This window comes from Rattus rattus, chromosome 1 (genome assembly GCF_011064425.1).
Source record: "Rattus rattus isolate New Zealand chromosome 1, Rrattus_CSIRO_v1, whole genome shotgun sequence".
NCBI lineage: Eukaryota > Metazoa > Chordata > Mammalia > Rodentia > Muridae > Rattus > Rattus rattus.
In genome coordinates, this window is record NC_046154.1 from 226,415,797 (window position 1) to 226,437,724 (window position 21,928).

A 21,928-nucleotide genomic window follows, 5' to 3' on the forward strand; every position below is an offset into this window, starting at 1 on the left:
AACTAGCAAGTTGCTGATTTAGGGAGAAACTGTCTCAAAAATAACGGTAAAGAGTGATGGAGGAAGACACTTCATAATGACCTCTGGCACAGAAACAGACACAGACACAGACACACACACACACACGAGCTCACAAACACATATTACTGCATATACCACACGCATACACACCACTTGGATGGCGAGAATGGGGAGAAACTGGAGATAATTTTATAATAAAAATGCATCCCCCAAAGCAAACAACTGAAGATGCACACTGACAAACCCAAACATTCTTTAATTTTAGGCAAAAGTGTATGTGCCAGTATTAGTTTACAAAAATAAGTTAGTCCTCTGGTATAAACATTTTCACAGTTTGAGAAGGAAATTCGCTTTCACTCTGACATCTGAGTGGCCACAGCACCCATCATCCTTCCGCACCCTGCTGCTCAGACACTTTAGGAGTGGATTTGTTCCGAATCCGAATCCGTTTCCTTTTCCTTTTCTTTTCCGAAGCAGGCGACTTTGTATCCTGTGCTTTCTTCTTTTTCTTCAGGCAGCTGAGAGGATTGGGGCCGCCCACCTTCCTTTTTTTTCTCCTCCTCCTCAGTTCAGGGTTCCGAACCAAGCCTTGCTCCTCCTTGAGTTGCTTGATGCTTTGTTTCTCGTGCACGGAGACCAGCTGGCCTGCCTCCACCGCCTTCACAAAGGCCACGGTTCTGGGAGAAGGCTTGTCCAACACTATGGTGTTCTGAATAATGAACATGAGAGGAATTCCAGGATTTTTCTTGACTTTCACAGATAAGTTCTGATCCTATTAAAAAGGAAAGGGATTTAGTTTCTCAATCAAACTTAGGGCCTAAAAGTAAGTTTCTTTTAAAAAAGGCTAGATGGGGGAAAAACAAGACTACACATTTTCTTTCTCAAAGTGTATCTCATGATAGAGGACAGAAAACATAAAAACTAAGCTGAAGCAAGTGGGCAGCAGCAGTCTGGGCTGGATCAGTCAACACTCTGGGCCCACGAATTATCAACTAATGCAAAAGTAAATACATGAGGAACTTTCTCGTGCTCTTTCACTAAGATGTTCTCTCGAAACATTGACAGGGGAAGAGGTTGGAGTGGAGTAATAAGTTGTCTCCAAAATCATTCTGAAAGTGTAGTTGAGCAAAGCTGCATGTGAGTGTTTTAGTATCAACTCAGTCTCTCCTTTTGCCTCCCAGTCTTTAAACGCCCTCAACATTCCATGCTGTTGTTAGTCTTAGTAGCTTTTTGGTTTACTTATTTTTATGTGTATGGAGGTTTGCCTATGCATCTATCTGTGTACCACGCGTGCTTAATGGCTGAGAAGGTCAAAAGATGGCACAGGATTCCTTGAGACTGTGGTTACAAGGTGGTGAGCAGCTGCGTAGGTGTTAGGAATTGAACCAACAGCAGCCAGCTCTTAACCACTGAGCCACGCTAATCCTAAAGGATGTGCACATGACCTTGAGAAATAGTATGAACTCGGGAACATGAAAACAGTTATGAGTGCAGAAGGCAGCGATTCTGCCCTACTCCTCCCTACTTGAAGAACTGTGAAGCAATCAGCACACTACTGCAACAGCTCCTCAGCCTCTGAGAGAAAAAAATCCCCTGAATGTAAAGTTCTCTCCTCGGATGTTCAAGTAAGTGCTGCCTTTATTGCTTCCATTTTAAAATGTGCATTTTTCAAAGCCCAGAAATGAAACATGGACTGTAGTAAGTGAATGGAATCCTGTCAAATACACCACAGTCAGTAAATAAATAAACCTCAAACACTACATTATCTCTCCCACTTCCTTTTGTTTTACTATAAACAGCTCTACAGGAAGCTGTAGAGAGGTAATTAGGACTGCCTTACAGTTTTGAAGGTAGCATTACCTGTGTGGCCACGAAATAATGGTGAGGGTTCCCGTCATCCACCATAGACAGGAGACATTCAGATCCACTCACTGCGCTCTTGAAATGAGGACAGTTTCGAACCTGGCATTTCTGTGCAATCAGTTTGGCTCCATATAATTCCTTTCCCAGTGTTTCTAACTCCTTTAACACACATCTGGGGAGAAAAAAGTCATTCAAAGTCCAGAATCATAATCAATACATTCCTTCTGTTTATACAAGGCAAGCGTAAACACAATACTCAAGTATTTTTTTTTAATTTTTTAAAGATTTATTTATTTATTATTATATATGTAGTACACTGTAGCTGTCTTCAGACACACCAGAAGAGGCCGGATCATTACAGATGGTTGTGAGCCACCATGTGGTTGCTAGAATTGAACTCAGGACCTCTGGAAGAGCAGTGGTCGCTCTTAACGTGAACCATCTCTCAGCCCAATACTCAAGTTTTAAAATGAAAAAATTATGCCATAAAAATTTGAATTTATAGTATGCTTGCCATTTTCTTCTTAAATGAAGACTTGAAAAATGCATACTCCAGGTAGAAAGAATACCAGTGTCAGAACACACTAAGCACACGTGTGTACAGGAAGCATGCAAGTTGCCTTTCACAAATATTATTGCTCAACCTCAGATGACTAGAAAAGCTACGTGATCAACTGAATAAACTTCTAACTTACCCTCAAATCTAGACCTCTTACAGAAGTACCAGATACAATGAGCCTTCCAGATGGTGACAGGGACTCCAGGCTACTATTATAAGTTCAAAAATCACTAACACAAAATCAAAAGGAACTTATATATCCTGTCTGAATCCTGATTTAAAAAAAAAGTTTTTCATAATTGTAGGAGCCAGAATGGTTGAGGACACCAGGAGAAAATGGCCCACAGAATCGGTTAAGCAGGCTCCATGGGAGTCACAGACACTAAGGTAGCAAGTACAGAGCCTGCATGGGCCTGTGCTAGGTCCTCCACATGTACGTTATGGCTGTGAAGTCCGGTGTTCTTGTGGGGCTCCTACCAGTGGAAGTGGGGGTGCATTTGTCTCTTTCACCCACGCTTGTGACTCTTTTTCACCTACTGGATCACCTCATCCTGTCTTGAGAAGGGTTTGTACCTAGACTTGATTTCATCTTGTTATAGCATGTTCAGTTGCTATCCTGGGAGGCCTGCTCTGTTCTGAAGAGAAGCAGAGGAAGAACGGGCCTTGTAGGATAAGGGGATGAGGGAACTGCAGTTGGGATGTGCTGTATGAGAGAAGAATTAAAAAGGTTTTTTTTTTCATGATAAATGGCAAAGAATTATGAGCAGATGCTCTAACTCTGCTGCCAGGAGGTAGGGAAGACATGGGGTCAACAAGAACGAGCACTCTGGGACCTGCAAAGGCTGGGTATTAGACTCTCGAATTCTGTGTTATTTAAAAAAATTTCCAAAGTAGCTGGGTGGTGGTCGTGCACACCTTTAATCCCAGCACTTGGGAGGCAGAGGCAGAGGCAAAGGCAGGTTAATCTCTGAGTTTGAGATCAGCCTGGTCTAAAGAGCATGTTTCAGAACAGCTCTTACACAGAGAACATCCAGGGTTACATGGAGAAACCCTGTTCAAAAACAAACAAAAGGGGCTGGAGAGCTGGCTCAGCCGCTAAGAGCACTGACTGGCATCACAGCGCTGTATTATTAGTATCTGTATGGCACATGGCAGTAAACAAACCACTTACATTCGGAAGCAACTCGTTCTGGGCATAGGTTATTAGAAGCTGTACAGGCAGCTCTTAAGGCTAAAGGGATCAAAATTTTCAGACTATGGTATCCATAAAACATTTAAAAGTTTGTATGTGTTGGGCTGGGTAATGGTGGTGCCACACACCTTTAATCCCAGATTTCAAGAAAAGACAGGTGAGGGCTGGAGAGACAGCTCAGTGGTTAAGAGCACTGTCTGCTCTTTCAGATGTTCTGAGTTCAATTCCCAGAAACCATATGGTTATCTATAATGAGATCTGGTGCCCTCTTCTGGCCTGCACGCATACATGCAGACAGAATGGTGTATATATATAAATATAATAAATAAATAAATAAATAAATAAATAAATAAATAAATAAATAAATCTTTAAAAAAAGAAAGACAAGACAGGTGAATCTCTGAGTTCAAGGCCAACCTGGTCTACAGAGTGAGTTCAAGGACAGCCAGGGCTACACAGAGAAACCTTGTCTTGAGGCTACCCTGCCTCCAGAAAAAATATTTGTAAGTATATATGGGTGGTTAACTGCAGATGCCAGAAGAGAGTGTTGGATCCCCTGAGCTGGAGTTACAAGCAGTTGTGAGGCCCCTGACACTGATGCTAGGAACCCACTTAGGTCCTCTGGAAGAGCAGGAAGCATGCTTAACCACTGAGCCATCTTTCCAACCTGAGATTAAAATTTTGAGGTTATCTGTAACTCAGAAAGAGCATTAATTAAATTCTAAATGCAAGGTGGGATATCAACAGCACACAGCACGGCTTGATCTGTCCGAATGTATAAAGAACATTCTAACAGGCTATTTGTGAGCTGTCATAGCTTAACTCATTTTCTTAAGCAAAGATTCTACAGTGCAAAAACTACTAAAATTCTTGTTCGTGTTGTAGCTTCACTTCCCCTTTTCCTTACTTTCGCATCCCATAATATGAGATATAACCTCTTCGTTAGGTGTCAACCAACTCTATTTGTTCAAAAGTTCACTCAAATAGTAACATTACTATTTCTATCATTAAAAACTGACATTCCCCCCTCAGTTCTAATCAAGCCTCGGGAAGCTCAAATAGCGATCCCATGAAACCTCTTAAAATAACCACCTCCAGCCATCCCCACACACTCCTGCTCCCGGTGTTCTTCTACCCTGGTTGTGCTCACTTACATTAAGTGAGGAGGCACAGATGTGAATGAAAACAGTCATCAGGAGTTGACTTTACAGCCCAGGAAGGCTAGGCCTTCGTCTTGCCCACTAAGGTATCCTCAGTGTCTGGAGTAGTGCTTGCCATTTGGTTGGTACTTAAAAATGGCCTTGGGCAAAGTTTTCAATCTCCAGCCTTTACTTCTTTTCCTAGGAATTGAAAACCTCATTGGCAGTTGGAAGGATTGAAAAACTTTGGGTTAAACTTACAAGTAACAACCACCATAGGAAAGGAGTTAGCTTTTGGGTGTTGAAAAATGTCCTATGTACACTATACTTCATCTGACCGTCTATCAACTTTGATGAAGTTATGATCTCTACTTCACAACTACGCCATTTCTTGCCTGAGACCACATAGCTGGTTTGACTGGAACCAGGAAGTCAAAGTCTACCTATTCTGATTTTTCGCAGAAATAAAGGAATAATGGGCATAGCACAGTCTGCCTGACTCCTCGTTCACTACCGCCCATAGTAGCTGACTTTCTGTTTGCCTCGGAGAATTCTGGGCCACACCCGCGACCCCGCCCCGCAGGCCCACCTCGTGGTGCACAGCTGGGTCTCTCCCATGAGGTAGCGGGGCAGCTGCTCCCGCAGCTGGATGCGACCCCGCAGCGCCGCCTGGCAGAATGTGCCATCTAGAAGGATCTGGTAGGGCTCGCGGACTCCGAAATTGTTGCGGAAAAAGCCAAGATGCTTCTTGGCGTGTTTCTGCCTGGTGATCTTCATGCCTGCTTAAGCAACAGGACCAACAGGCGCGACCTTCACTTCCGCACTCCAAGTCTACTCCCCGGAACGAAACGCCTTCGGCCCGGAAGTATACGCCCCTACGTCCACGGCCCACCTCTCTGGATTCAGTCGTTCTCAGAGGAACGCCCACTTCCACCTCCAAGCTCACGCTTTAGGGGCGGAGCTTCCGTCTGTGCGCAGGAGCTGCTGAGTAAACAAATTAGCTCAAGCTGGCACATGCGCACTCGTGAGCAGGAATAAAGTTCTTTCCTTGTGCAGCTCATTGACTGACACTTAGCAAGTCTCTAACAGACTAGTAATATGAAAACAACTAATGATGACACCATTGACCCAGGCACTCTGTAATTTGCCATTCACTATGTATCATTCCCAGGAATGTTTTTAATTTCCAAGGGAGGAAAATGAGCTAATGTTGGACAATCATAATTTGGGAAGCTTTACTTGTTGCTTGTCTTAAGCTCTGGAACTTTCAGACTGCCTAGTGTTCACAAGTATTTTACAACACTTTTCGAATTGACCCTGTAGTAAAAGGTCTGTTACCCAACTTGACAGCACAGTCTCTAACCCATAAACCCATCCTGGAGAACCCAATTGAAATAGCCAAATTTGCTAGTTGTGGTGCACACATCTTTAATCCCAGGAGGCAGGGGCAGGAAGATTTCTGCGAGTTCAAGGACAGCCTAGTCTACTTAGTGAATTCCAAGACAGCCAGACCTACATATTGAGATCATGTCTTGGAAAATAAATAAACTAAAAAAAAGCAAACAGCCAAATTGATAGTAAAAAAGAATTTGCTAAGTGTGGCCAAATGGAAGTACTAAGTCATTATGGCTGTCAATCTCCGAAATCCTGAAGTGAAATTGAAGTGCACATAGGTAGCCAGGGATCTGAATACCTAACTCAGTGGTTCGAAACCTTCTTGATACTTTAACCCTTTAATATAGTTCCTCATGTGTAGTGAGTACCAATCATAAAATCAATTTCATTGCTGCTTCAAAGCTGTAGCATCGCTACTGTTATGAATCATAATGTAAATATCTGCGTTTTCTGATGGCATTAGGCGACCCCTGTGAATGGATCTTTTGAACCTCAAGGGTTCAGGACCCACAGGTTGAGGAATCCTGAATTCTAACCAATTTTGGTTAATATGTGGTATTGTTCCACTGACCCATCATTTTTTGGACTTCAGTCCTATCCTGGAATGTGTTCTAACAAGGCATTAAGACTGTGAAATCTCTTTCCCAGAAGACAAATTAAGTTCCCCCTTGGTGTCAAGCTCTGAGCCTTTTCCTTCTTCCAGCATGAAATTCCCATTTCTTAGGGTCAGTTGTTTCAATTGAAGGACAGGAAAGTATCTTCAGTCTTTGCCAGACCAGTTACAGAGTCATTATTTGTATCTGCTCATCATAAAGCCAAGCCTGAGTGACTCAGTGTTTTAGAAGAAGTCCCAAAAGTTTCATTTTCCCAAAGTCTGTTGAGTTGGAGGCCTGATCTTAATTTCATATGGAATTTTTCTGTCTATAGTGTCTGACATAGGAAATATGCATACTGATTGAAAATAGGAAGACACACACACACACACACACACACACACCCCTAATTTAAATACTTTGGGAATTACTTAATCAATTTAGTTAAATGAAGAGAATGAACCAGGAGTTTTCAAATTTGATTAATTGTGTAGGGTATCCATTTTAAGGTAAGAGAATCAAAGAATGGAGAGTATGGAGTTTGCATTTTTGTCTCTGTCTGGAATCTGTCCCAGATCTAGTTTTGGCCAATTTGGCCAAATATTGAAGGAACCATATTTTTTTAATGACTTATAATGTAATTGAAATGTATTGCTTGCATTTGGCATTTTATTTCAATTTATAGGTTTATGGAATTGAGCTAAGGTATTCTGTAGAGTTAGTCTTGACCTGAAACCCAGTACTGCTGTGAGATGGCTGCTTTCACTTAACAGAAAATAAAATTAGGAGGCTGAAATCCTGAGAAGCTGCAGTAGGGCTGGTTTGATAGTCTTTGAGCATAATTGCTACTTTAATCTACTTTAATCCTTCCTTTACCCCTGTATGCACACTCCCTGTCCAGAATGTGCTCTCATGACAAAAAATATCATCCCCACCTTGAACAATTAAAAAAAAAAATAGACTCCGTGCCTCTTTCCACCTAGATCTAACTTCTAGTCACCCCTTAGTTCTAAAAGATGTGGGATGCCGCTAAGAATTTGAATCATATTCTAGGGTGTTTTGTTATTGTTTTTATTTATTTATTTTAATTTGCTGAATCTTTCTCAAGGTCTATGTCTGACTGCCAATTTACGCACTTATTCTTCTTACAAAGTACAAAAGAGCCTTCTAACAGTGGTCATCAAGCTTGAAATAATTTTCTATTGATTTTTTAAAATAAAACATTGTCCCTGGGTATGGAGAAAAAGCCTTAGGGTGCCTTGCTTGCTTAAGATAGCCATTTCTGGCTAGAAGGAGTTTTGCTGGAGACATTCTACAGCAGCTCTAAGTTCTTAGACTCTCCCAGGTGGCACCTGGACTATGCACGGTAGTGAACTCTATATAGACTGTGTTTTTCCTGAGAGACACGGGCCTGTGAGAAATTTTAACTCATAAGTTAAGCACAGCAGAAAACTGACAAAGCCGATAGAACAAAGCAGCTAACGCTGGAATAAGACCTATGTGGAGGTCTCTTGTCCATGCCGCTGTATGAGATCAGACTTTGTTTTCAACTTCCAGCTACCTCCTAAGTGACTAACAGGCAGGTAGTATTCAGACAGAAAGGCACACTTATTATGAAAATTCCTCCAAGTCATTGCTATGCTCTTAGTGTTCCTGACTGACCTACTGCAGGCAAACACTACTGTTTACCCAATATAATATTTTCATTAAGCGGTCTACCAAAAATATTTTTACACAGATGCCAAATGACTTAGCATTAATGGCAAGTCAATATCTGGTTACAGCCAAGACAGAAGCTCAATATTGCCATTATTCAATATAAAGTATTAGGATACACATTTGATAATGTTAAAAATAAAAAACTGCTTAATTCTTTTGAAGAAATATTGTGACGTCATTTTAAAACTACAATAGTCTTTGAAAAACATGATCTTAGGGTGGCAAAAACAGTTTTGCCTTGTCATTGCTGTCCATTGGCTTGACTTGGATTGCTGCACTGGGCACTTTCTATGCCAGACATTTACATTCAGCTGAGGTGGGTGGAAAATTAGTTTAGTTTTCTTTACTTTTAAAACACTCTTAATATTCATTATTGTGTCTGGATCAAATATAATTTATAATGTGACGTTATTGTACATGGTCTTGGAAGGTTTTTTCTTCATGAAAGTTTGATGAAGCCAAGGTGACATGAGAATGATTTATTCTTGGAAGGTGTGACTAATGCCCGAATAGGACTGTTTCATTAAAAATTCATGGTCTAAATGGAATTAAATAGGTAAACATTAAGTTCAGTTCATAAAGGTTATTTTGTTTCACTCATGAATGTTGGTATAATTTTATTTAATTTCATGGACAACAAGGGGTACATGTAACATATCTATTGTAATATTGTCACCCTTGTATTCATATTTAAATATTTATAAACTTTTGTTAACATGGCATTAGCTTAAAAAGAATATTACTTTTCTCCTAAATTATGCCTGGCATTCTATCTAAATAAACAATTTAGCTAAATAAATTGCATTTTAAAACAAGTTAGGTAAACTGCATAAGCTCTTCACTGTATAGAGAGAAAGAAATATGCAGAGATATTTCATTCCATAGTATAGAATCCATGTGGGCTACTTGACTGTGGAATTTCCTACCTGTCTGAACGTGTTATTAAGATTACATATAAAGGAGATACATTTTTAAATATTTTTTAATTTCAAATTACATTACCCATATCAGCTGTAACAAGTAGAATAAATATAGGATGTTAACTCCCATTGCATAGCAAAACTTTTCTTAGGGAGACACAGCACACATCTACTCACTCCAGAGAGGGACACAGGATAGAACAAAATATGGCTCCCACCAAAGTCCAGCTTGATGAACCGATCAGTTCCATTGCAGTTACTTACAGGAATATGGGTGAGGGTTCACTTACAGGAGGAGAAATGACTCAAAGACAGGTGTGTCACCAAAGTTCACCCCAGCCTTGGTGACAGATCACAAAAGCTGGGAGCCTGGAGCACACTACACAGCCTGCAGGCAGCTCAACCGATTTGAAAGTGTCCTTTCCAAGGGCCCCAGTTGGTTTAAGTCTCTTCTGGGCAGCTCTGCTCTGAGTCTTCTTTGCAGCGGGGCTCTGCTTATTGTGGCATGGAGGAACTCAGTGATCCTGACAAGGAACCCTTGGATGTAGGCTGAGGCTTTTCACAAACTATTTTAATAAGGGTTCTTAAATGCTTTAATTTCCCTTCTAGCCCACCACCCAGCAGAGGTAGTAGAAAGGATAAATTAATAGAACAAAAAGGGGATGGCGACCCGTTTAGAAATAGTTCTATGGGGGTGATCCCAGTCTTCTTTGTCAGGATATTGGCCACTCAGTTCACATGGATCAGCAGCGGTAGCTCTATCCACTGACAAACACCATTCACGAATCAGCAGCTGCTGTTTGATCCAGAAGAAACCTCGAGACACTGCCAAATGGCCCACATCCATGTAGAATCAACAAGAAGCCGCTAGAACACTACCAGAAGTTCTTTAGTTCGTTTCTCTCTATGAAATCATGACAATGATCAGCAAAGGCGGCAAGGGGCACCAATACCACAGCATCGTCAGCGAAGACCAGCATCAGCAATTCCCAACGAAGACCAGCAAAGAGTGACAGAGTGAACCAATGCCACGGCGTTGTCCGCTGCGTGTTGGGTTCTACTTATATCCTTTCCAAATATCATGAATCCTCTTAAGTGTCTGCTCCAGCAAAACATCATATGGTCTTTTCCCAGGCAGCTTCTGGGAAAAACACACCACTTGTCTGTTCTCAGCAAAACATCCTCTCATAAGAAACATAATGTGACACAACCGAGTCTCTGAAGAAACCAGAAATTTCCACTTCTGGATGCTGTGATCATCATCGTGATCATGATTATTATTCAGTTGTTTACCTTAAGGAGCTAACCTGCAGGATGGGACATTTTAATCCAGGAGGAGATCATTACACAACAACACCTTTCCTCTTATCTAGATAGCACACCAACAAATTAGTGTGAATTCTGTAATGTTTCCATATACATATATGGGGACATGACCACCTCTCCATGCTAATGAGGCATCTCAGTACCTTAGTATCAGTGACCCTCTCCCACTCTGCATATTCTTACCCCAAAAACAACATAACCCTTGGTTCACTACAATAAAGTGAATGCCTTCAAACCCACCTCCAATAAAGAAATGCAAACAAGCTAAGATTGGCTCAGAGAGCTGCTTCATTAAAGATCATTAGAGAAGGCCTTCGCTAGGCAGTGGTGACTGATACCCTGGATACCTGTCCTCTCCAAGTCCATGTAACAGTATCCATAGCACCCAGACACCCCAGAGGAGAGGCAGAACATACATATATTCATATATCACTTGCATTCCCATTTAATGCATATGTAAAGTAGTCTCCACAAATCCAAAATCACATTTTACCACTTCTATAAATGTTGTTTTCTTTCCTTTCTTTTTTTGAAACAGGACCTTGCTCTCACCATAGTTGGCCTGAAACTTGGTATGTAGACCAGGCTGACCATGAGCTCACAGAGATCTGCATGCTTCTGCCTTCTGAATGCTGGACCCGAAGGTGGGCGTCGCCACACAGGGCTACCTTTGCTTCTCTTGTTTAACAATCTTGTAGAAATGACCGTGACCTGAGGGAGGTACCCAGAGTTCTCATTCATTACATTTATCGATTGCATGCCGTCTCCCACAAAACCAAGGATACTATAATAGATATAGCACTTTCCACCTAACACCGCTTCTCTCTTTATAGGTTTTAAAAATTATCAATTTTTATTTTATGTGAATTGATGTTTTGCTTGCATGTATGTCTGTGTGAGGGTGTCCAATATGGAGTTAGAGACTGTACAAGTGCTAAGGTGTTGTGAGCTGCCATGTGGATGCTGGTAACTGACCCCTGGGTCCTCGGGAAGAGCAGTCAGTCCACCTCTCCAGTCCCACTCTTTAGTATAGTTTTAGAATTCTAGTTTTACTTTAGACAGTAATGTACCAGAAAAAGAGATGGATTTCACTAAAGATACATATGTGTTAAGTGTTGCTAGGACTGTTGAGAAGGCTGATAAAAGAAGTTGACATGGCTTGGCAATAAACGACCGTGTTTCCCCTCCTTTCTTTCTGTGGAATTTACATGTTATGCATGCCACTCCAGCAGCCTAAATTAAGCTGTGGGGTCATGGCCAAGAGAGAAGCCATGAACTATGCTGGCAGAGCAAGAAGAGAAAGCTTACAAAGCTTCAGTAATGGAAATAAGTTCCAAGCCTAGACTTCCAGGATTAGTGCTCAAACTCTTTTCTCCTGGCTATAAAATTAGATCAGAAAGTTTATTTGAACAAAGTCATACAAGATTACTGCCCACTTGACTAAATTGAAGGAAAGTCAGTTTTCCACTATAGTTTAGATAGTATTCCCCACTGGAATCTCACTACAGAACCTTTAATTTTACTCTATAAAGGTACGGGGTGGGGAACACTTAGAGAAGAGTGAAAGGTTCAGAAGTAGCAGCCATTTTTGGTTTTTCCTGTTAGAAATGAAGCAGCTGCAATAAGAAAAATGTTTGCCTTGATGAAAACGCATTGCTGTTTGAAATTTAATTACATGATAACTAAAATGGATCAAAAATTTCACATTGTATGTGAGCCATCATTTTAAACCATCAAAGCATTTTAGAGATTAATGAAACCTTTAGAAATTACTCTAGGTAAGCAAATATTAGTCCTGTTACTTAAATGACCTTCAAGACTGAAAATTATCTCAGATTACAGCTTTAAAAGGATTTTCTAACACCCTTATTTATTTATATAGAGCAGAATGTTGAAGACAACTTTTTCTCTCAGGGTTCTGTGTATATTTTTAAGCAGCAGGAAAACTTGAACTCCTGGAGGCAAGAAAAATAAATGTGCTTTATTAATCCAGTAGAATATTATTACAAAGTCTAGTAATTATAATTGAGTTACACCAATATGAGGTATTAATTACAGAATATTATACAAAGTAAGTTCAGTCTTGGAATCTTTGATATTTTCTCAACGCGAGCTCAATTTGTTTTAATACTAGTCAGTAAGTCATAAATCAACATATTGGGATAGAAAGGCCAAAGGTCATTTTAAAAATTATTATTCTAACAAACTTATAGAAAATGGCCACATGCTGAGTCTCATGGAAGTGAATATCACTTTCTTTTTAATGGTTCTTACTTTACCCTCCGAGTTGCTCCTTCTATAACACTGAAAAAGATCACCTACCTCTTCAAAGCATAATCTCCCATGGTGGTGCACAGGGGACAAAAAAGGAGGTACATGGGTTAAGTTGATACCAAGCAGAGTGCAGCAAAAGCCCTTTCCTGTGGTTGTAGTTGTGGTTTGAATATGAAATGTCCCCATAAGCTCCTGGTGTTTGAATACTTAGTCTCCAGCCTGTGGTGCTGTTTTGGAAGGTTCTGGAACCATTAGATGGTAGAACTGAAGGAAATGGGTCACCACTGCAGGACTCCGAGGGTTTTTTGTTTTGTTTTGTTTTAGTTTGGCTCACTGCTTGTCAACTTCCTGCCCCACTGGGATGTAAGGAACTAAGGAATCACAGATCAGACTCTTGCCATCATGGAACTGCCTCCCACCATGCCTTCTGTTAAATACAGATGAGCTGTATTCTGCTGAACTGTAAGCCAAGCTCTTTTCCCTTCTGTTGCCTTTCTTTTTTACAAGACAGAAGCTTTTTGGGGAGATGTTTTATGTTCTTACATTTCTAAAGTAGTTTAAGGAGCTGTGATTCTCATTCTCTGTCTCTGTCTCTGTCTCTGTCTCTCTCTGTCTCTGTCTCTCTCTCTCTCTCTCTTTCTCTCTCTGTGTGTGTGTGTGTGTGTGTGTGTGTGTGTGTGTGTGTGTGTGTGTTTTGGGGTTCTTTTTGTCTCCTTTCCTTTCTTTCCTTCCTTCCTTCTTTCCTTCCTTCCTTCCCTTCCTCCCTCCCTCCTTCCCTCCCTCCCTCCCTCCCTCCTTCCTTCCTTCCTCCCTTCCTTCCTTCGTTCCCTCCTTCCTTTCTTTGATAGGGTCTCACCATGTAGCCTTGGCTAACTTACACAATTCACTTTGTAGATCAGGCTAGCCTTGAACTTACTGAGATCTGCCTGTCTTTGCCTCTTGAGTGATGGGATTAACCAGTCCTTTTTTTCCTCTTAAACTGACTACTTGAGCTATTTTGTAATTTGTCCAAATTCTGGCCTATACAGTATCTTCTGACTTTGTTCTCTGTTTTTCATATCTTAGGTTTAGCTCATGAACTGTGATGCTCTGAACTATTCTCTTGAGGAGGGGTTAGAAGTTACTTACTAACTGTTTCTCCTATTTACAGGAGAGGGTTTCTGATACTTCTCATGGATAGTGTTGGAGGGTGGAGTTGCTAAATCCTCCTTCTATTCTGTTACTGTGACTCCCAGAAGGACTGGCTCAGCTAATTCTTTGATAGATGCATAACCATAGCATAAAAACACATCCTTTGCAAGGAAACAGATGAAGACTATAAACTGTTGCTTTTTTCTTCATCTCACAAACTGAAATAAAAATATAAAAAGCCAGAAAAGGATATTTATGCCTTTTTCCCTACAGCATGATCTGCACAGACACGAAAATAATATGAAACACGGAGATAATATCCTGTTAGACATTTCATTGTTAAGTAACAGTGCTCCTTCACCTTAGCTCATAAATGGTAGTATAGAACACAATCCATCTCTGAACGATGGCAGTGTCTTTGGGAATAGGACGAATAGGACACAGAGTGTCTGATCACAACCTGCGGGATTCTATCTCACCAAGGCAGGACTACAAGCTACAAAGGTGCCATAAAGGTTAGCCTGGAGCCCCAGGCAGAAATATTCCTTATCTCTCTCTTTCTGCCCCATCACCACAGGTGTTGCTTAGAACCAAGCTGGCAGATTCCAGGGGCAAGGGCAGGATGACCTCACCTTGCTCTCTAGGAAAGCAACCACAACAAACAGAAATATGTTAAAAGAAAGTTCCTATAGTGAAATAACATGCAGTGATGTTTAAAAGACAAAGTTTGGTCCATCTTCAGGGTTTTCTATTCTTTGATTTTATTGGTTTGAAAGGTGTCTCAGTGAAGTCTTAGACAAGGAAGGAAAAGCAAGTAAGATCTTAAGGCTGGCATCACCAGGTTGTGCTTCTCTACTGGGGAGAATTGTTCTGCAAGACCAGGCCCCTTTTTGTTGTTGTTTTGTTTTGTTTCACTTTTCCACTCAGCCTTTTGGTGATTCCTGTCCCCAGTTGGGAATCACACATCTGCAGGGTCCCTGAAGGGGGTCTGAAGGCTCACCCCATCCCCCACTTCTCCTTTCTCTCTTCCCCTCCCCATACCTGTAATTAAATCTGGAATATTTCCAGCAAATAGAGAACTTTAAAAAAAAGCTTGAATTTCTATACTTGAGCACTGGCAATGCAATCAGTGTCTGCAATAGTAAACTGTCTTGTAGGGACATCTAAAATATAATGGAACTATTGTGGACAACTGTGTTTGGGTGATGCTCAGTGCTCCTGTTTAATTTTTCCTGTTTAATTTTTTTATTCATCAGCATGTTTTAGGGTTCTCTCTTTCCCTCTCTTTAGGTTTTGAAAGGGATTTTTAGATTACTGATTTGAGACATCTGATTTTCTAGCCCAGGCATTTAGCTACAACTTCCCTCTCAGCGATAATATATTCCACGCATGCCAATATTTTAAATATCCTGTACTTATCTAGTATAGTATATGAGTGTGCACTCGTGTGTATCGCATCATGTGAATATTGTTGTGTGCTTGTGTGTGTACACGAGTGCCCAGGTATGTGTGCATGAGTCCAGGTTTGTATGTATGTCAGGTATACTGACAAGAGTGTACAGGAGTGTGTGTGTGTGTGTGTGTGTGTGTGTGTGTGTGTGTGTGTGTGTGTGTGTGTGTTTGTTTATGCCAGAGGGAAACCTCAGGAATTCTTCCTCAGGCACCATATGTCTTTTTAAAAAAATTAAAATGATACCCATTTATTTATTGTGGTGGTGTGTCTGTCTGTGAGCATTATGGAGGTCAGGGAACAACCTGCAGTAAGTTTTATGCCTGTACCACGTGGATTTGGGGGACTGAACTGAGGGTGTCAGGATTGGCAGCAGGTGCCTTTACCCCCTTTTTTCTAAGACATCATTATTCACTGGCCTGGAACTGGGCAAGAAGGCTAGGCTGGTCTGGCTTGTCCAGCAGGCCTCAAGAATCCATCTGTCTCTGCCTCCCTAATGCTAGGATTACACAGATGATCCTTTTAATGTGGGTTTTGGGGATCAAATACATGCCTCGCTGTTTCCATGGCAAGAAGTCTATGAGCTGAGCTGTCTGTCTAGCCCCCCATTTTACTACCAACATCTCTAAATCACTCTGTATCAAGTGAGTCTCTTCTGGTCACTTATGCTTAGGTTTATGTTTGTATCTCTCTCTTTTGGTCTTGTAATTGCTGTATCAAGAACACTTATATTATTGTAGCTACTTAAGCATTTAGGCTTAGGCCTGCCATTTATTTATTTCCAATTTATTGTTTTATTTCTTTCTTCCCTTCTGTGTTCTTGAAGACTATTTGAATATCTTTGAAGCATTTTTGAGATTCTCCCGTTGTGTAGGCCATCCTGACCTGCCCAGAACTTCCCATTTTACTTTAGTTTCCCAAGTTCTAGATTTCAGGTTTGTACAAGCATACCTGACTCTGTTAGTATTCTGTATTAATTGCGATAGCGTTTTAGTATACTTTTTTTGTAAAGCTGAATAGTCCCTCCTCTAGATGTTATAAATTATCCTGGCTAAATTAAGGTAACTAGCTTAAATATTTGTAATATGCATTTGAGCTAGAGTCATCAATTTTTTAAAAATTTGCTTTAATCCTTAAACTATTTCAGAAATTTCCAAAGATAAGGAAAGCCTGCTTTTATTTTTTATGTTTTTAATGATCATGCTATTTCTTCTTTCATCAAGGTCCCAAATTATTTTTTTCTTCTTTTCATTTTCTTAAGAGGGAACTTCTTTAATAATTCTTTTCAAATTGGTCATGGAGAAGGGTTGAGGGAGGAAATGTTGGGAGAGACAGCTCAATTGAGGGACATTTGAGGGGTGGTATGGAAACCCAGTGCAGTGGAAAACTCCTAAAATATATGAAGACAATCCTTGTGAAATCTCCAAATAATGAGGAAGATGCAGTTACAATTGGCCATCTCTTGTTACCAGATGAACATTGGAGTTCCGGGACTGAGTCACATCCCCTTCAGTTGTTCATGGAAATTCCCAAGTGACCCAGGCTTTGGCCAAGACAGTAGGTTGCTCTCCACAAACTGACACCAAGACCCCGTTGCTGAGGACAATAACCATACAACTCATTGACCATGGAGAAGTTGAGCTGGTGTCTATACAGAGCCTGCATCCCTACATTCTTGTGTCTTTGGTACGGGAAGGTAGGTACTCTAGAAGCTACTGAAAAAGAAACAGAAACACCAGCCCACCCACCACCCTTTGGTCTACAATGCTGTCCTGCCTGTAAGATATTCGAGGGCAATGGTGGCACAGAGCTTGTGGGAGTAACCAACCAGTGTCTGATTAAGGCCTACTCTACCAGATGGAATTCATAACCAACACTTCTCGGGTTACTAAGAACCAATGAACGGATAGCTAAAGTTCTAGGTAAAACCAAATATTACTGGTCTTAGAAACAAACACAAAACAAACAAACAAACAAACAAAAATAAAAGGAAAGTTGGGAGTTGGTGTCACGTGCCTTTAATCCTTGCCCTTGGGAGGTAGAGGCAGGCAAATTTCTGTGAGTTCAAGGCCAGCTGTCCAGCTGGTCTACAGAGAGAGTTCTAAGATGGTCAGGGCTACACAGAGAAACCCTGCCTTGAAAGACAAGACTAAAAAAAAAAAAAGAAACAAATTAATAAAATGACTCCTAATGATAATCAGTTATACTCATAAATCAGTGCCTTACTCAGTCACCATCAGAGAAGCTTCCTCCTGCACAAGAATGGGAACAAATTCAGGAATTTACAGCCAGACATTACCCAGTCACTCACACACACACACACACACACACACACACACACACACACACACACACACACACACACATGCGAGGGGGAGGGAGAGACAGGGACAGAGAGAGAGACTGACAGAAACAGACAGAGATAGATCCTGAAATACATAGCTTTAAAAGAAATGTCTTTATTAAATCCTTTCTGTACAAGCTAAGGGATTCCCATGGAACAGGAAGCAGAGAAAGACTAAGAGCTGGAGGGGATGGAGCACACCAAGGAGAACAAGTCCCTCTAAATCTGAGTAAAGTTCATATGAACTCACAGAGACTGAAGCAGCAATCACAGGGCCTACATAGAGTCTGCACCATGTCCTTCATGTATATATTACAGTTTCCAGTTTAGGTTTTCTGTTTTTGTTTAGTTTGATTTGATTTTTGATTTTTTTTTCAAGACAGGGTTTCTCTTTGTAGGTCTGTCTGTCCTAGAACTTGCTCTGGACCAGGCTGACTTTGAACTCATAGGTATTTGCCTGCCTTCGTCTCCCTAATGCTGGAATTAAAAGCAAGTGCCACTGCATCCTGGCATGATTTTTAAAATAATTTAAACATTTATATTTGACGACTTTGGTGCTGAACTCTGGGTCTTTACGTTGGCTGGCTTCATCTAATACAGATGTGGTGATGGAAGGGGAGTTAGGTAGGGACTTCTCTGAAGGGACTCCAGCCAGCCCCAGAACTGTAGGCATGGATCTGGCAGACCTTACCCTTCTTCCCCCATTCCCTCTGCCTTGCTAAACCAAACCAAACCAAACCAAACCAAACCAAACCAAACCAAACCAAACCAAACCAATCCAAACCATTAGATTGCATTCCTAAAGCTAGCCAACAAGGTCCATTCCTTATTTGGCTACTTCCTCCTCATGAGACTACCAAGTCCAGCTATCAAAGAGTTGAGTTCCAGCACTCAACCCCCGACCCCACCCAATTAACATGCCCAATTAAAATTAAGCACTTCATCCTAATATGGGTTTTCCAACCCTTTATCTTTATAAACTGCTATGGGTCTCATTTGTCTACTCCATATCCAGAGGCAGTGTCATGTCAAACCATGTCTGTTGTAGAATTAGCTAGTTAATATATTTTTCTCTATAAATACCACAAGTTTTAACTCCCATTTAATTCTTTTGAGAGTTTATTTCTGCTTTTTAACATCCTGTTGCTGGTTTCCAGTGTGAGGTTTTCTCTGTGAGTTCCTTACGGACTTGAAGAAGTGGGCAGGAATCATTAGTAACATTGTTATCTGTGCTGTCAGATTGATCTATAATAATAGGTCAACAACATAATAGCAACAACAAAAATTAAAACATCAGCACACAATATTTTCTGTCATAGTGGGACCATTTTATTACTTTGGAATACTGAGCAAAGAAATGCTTATTGTACAAATAAGGAATAGGGGGAAAAAGTCACTCTAAAGCAGAGAATTATTACAATGGCTTCCTACAACAGATGCAGTGTTTTGCAGACATGATAATATGTATTTCATAGCTCACGGCATAGGTCAGCATTATTTGTAGAGACTGCATTCTGAATACTTACCACGACATCAACTTCAACACTACATTAAAGAACTTTTTTTGGCATATTACTCAGGTAAATCTTACATTCTGGAGGCTGATCAAAGTTAATCATGTTTTAAGCATTTTCTTTATATTCTGAGTGATTGTAGAATAAAGGTTCTTGCTTCTAAGTTCTTTCTCTGTAGTTAGGGTGATCCTAATGAATTACAGAATTATTTTGTTTGTTTGTTTGTGTTTTGAGACAGGGATTTTCTGTGTAGCCCTAGTTATTCTTGGAACTGACTCTGTAGAGCAGGATGGACTCAAACTCAGAGATCCACCTGCCTCTGCCTCCTGAGTGCTGGAATTAAGACTTAAATTATTTTCTTGAGTGTTGAAATGTTACTTCTACAAGTCCATTCACCAACTAATCTTTAGCAATCTTTAAACACGTTTATTTATTTATTTATTTATTTATTTATTTATTTATTTATTTATTTATTTATTTATTTATTCCTAAAGGCACCTGCCTCAAAGAGTCATTGGAAGCTGAAACTGTCCGCTAAGTAAACAAGATAGCATTGCTTCTCAAAGTACTATGCAAATGATATTTAAGTGGGGGATAAAACTTTGCAAACTTAAGCTCTTACAGACATCTTTCAAACTCTGACATCCACAGATATTACAGTCAATAATAAGCACAACTTACATTTTCACATGCTCACTATGGGGTCACCACATACAGGTTTTTTTACATAATCCAAAAACATACACCAACGCGTAACTACTTTTCACTCCTATCTGAACACATGAGGCAATTGAGGCTGATAATCTAAAACTTAAGGAAAGCAACTCAAAGAAGCTTGTCACTTTTTAACGAGGTCACCGTTGTCTCAGGCTCCTTGACAGTTGGTGAGAAGAGTTGGAATTAAATTAGCAGCGAAGGAATTTTTCATTCTAAATTCTCTCCCAACTGAGCTATTTAGATCCTTCCCAAGAGAAGACGTTTTTACATGGGAGACGCTACAGAAATACGATAGCCGTCTGCCTCCTGGAGAGCAGGTCTACATTTAAAAGGCGTACTAGGGTTTTAAGTAATGAGCGACTGACCCTAAACCACACACTGCGGGTGGAACGGTATTAGCCAGACAAATCACGCGCGTGCGCAGAAGATTCCAGCAAACGCAGGAAGAGAGGGGGAAAACACCAACTGGGGAGGCGTGGCCCTACCCGGGCGGTGCTTCCAGACCCCGCCCCTCACCCTTACGACAGCGTAAGGAACTTCGTAGTTCCGCTTCCGGCGCCTCACGCTTCTCTTTCTTCCTGTCTGGCTGGAAACATGGCGTCGCGCAAGGAAGGCACCGGTCCCACCGCCACCTCTTCCAGCTCTACTGGCGGCGCGGTGGGGAAGGGAAAAGGGAAAGGCGGCTCTGGAGATTCGGCCGTGAAGCAAGTGCAGATCGACGGCCTGGTGAGTGCGGGTCGCGGCCACAGGCCCACGCGTGGCGCTGATCTCTGCCGGGCGCGCTTCTTGCCGCTTTCCCCATGAGCAGGCTGACCGCGCTCTCCCCTCAGCGCGCTTCTCCTTCATCTTCACTTTTCCTCCAGAGGCATCACAACCTTTCCTGTTGTCTGATGAGAGAGCTGGGGGCTGAGCAAAGGGACTGGAAAAGGGCTATGAGATAGATTCGCGTGGTCTTGTCTTTAGATGCTCAGGAGAGGACTGCTTACAACCAGATGACAGTTGTGATGAGAAGGGTTTAGGGGTCTGATTAGAGCTCTAGGAAGTGGGGAGAGGGCAAAGGAAACACCTTGGCTTCCTGGAGAGGCTTTTGCCAAGTGCGTTCTCAGGTGATTTACTGTGTTACTGTACTCTAGAGCACCACTGTACCTGGGATTGCAGAACTGGGGGACACTCTTAGGCAGAGTTAAGTGTGAACCACAAGAAGCAGTAGAAAAATAGCCGTAAGTATATTTCTGGGTATGGTCCATGTTCTAAAGTATCTGGAAGTTCGGGGTAAGGAAATGGATTGAAGGGAAAAGATGTGAATCTAAAATGATGTGAGATTCTAAGCTTTAGGGACATTACACCTAAAGGTTGGGGTGGCACATGTCTTTACTGCCAGCACTGGTAAGGCACAGGCAGTCAGATCTACACAAGTTTGAGGCCATTAGGGATTGATATCCTGTCTCAAAAAGAAAAGCACAGAAAAGAAAAGGGCATCCTCATGGTTTTTTTTTTTTTTTTTTTTTTTCAAAAGCACCCCTTTCCCTCAAACCAGTTTTTAGGCATTTTCCTTTATAAAACCTTTGCAGGGATTTTAAAATTCATGTGAAAATTGTGATTGCCTCAAGCATTGTTTAAGTGGAGATTACGAGTAATTTCACTTTGGAATGTAATTGAATTTGTTAGGTTGACATGAGGGTTTTTTTGTTTTTAAATATAGCCTGATGTTTATAGACGTAGTCCTCTCAGTTCTGCCATCTGCTAACTCTGTGGCTCTTAGAAAGTTTGT

The 21,928-nt window shown here is 41.1% G+C and overlaps 2 protein-coding genes across 2 annotated transcripts in view; one reads left to right on the forward strand and one right to left on the reverse strand.

The window, feature by feature from the left end:
* Window positions 1-257: 257 nt before the first annotated feature.
* Window positions 258-5,630, reverse strand: Utp23 (UTP23 small subunit processome component). The gene is made up of 3 exons (XM_032915307.1): window positions 5,364-5,630; window positions 1,882-2,056; window positions 258-793 (listed from the first exon to the last, which is right to left on the reverse strand). The coding sequence occupies exons 1-3, from the start codon at window positions 5,549-5,551 to the stop codon at window positions 407-409; spliced, it is 750 nt and encodes a 249-aa protein (XP_032771198.1). The 5' UTR covers window positions 5,552-5,630; the 3' UTR covers window positions 258-406.
* Window positions 5,631-20,712: 15,082 nt separating this feature from the next.
* The window catches only part of Eif3h (eukaryotic translation initiation factor 3 subunit H), an 82,893-nt gene continuing 81,677 nt past the window's right edge, over window positions 20,713-21,928 (forward strand). Inside the window, exon 1 of the mRNA XM_032915320.1 lies at window positions 20,713-20,883. Within this exon, the coding sequence (XP_032771211.1) occupies window positions 20,752-20,883 (132 nt within the window). The 5' untranslated portion in view covers window positions 20,713-20,751. The remainder of the gene's footprint in view (window positions 20,884-21,928) is intronic.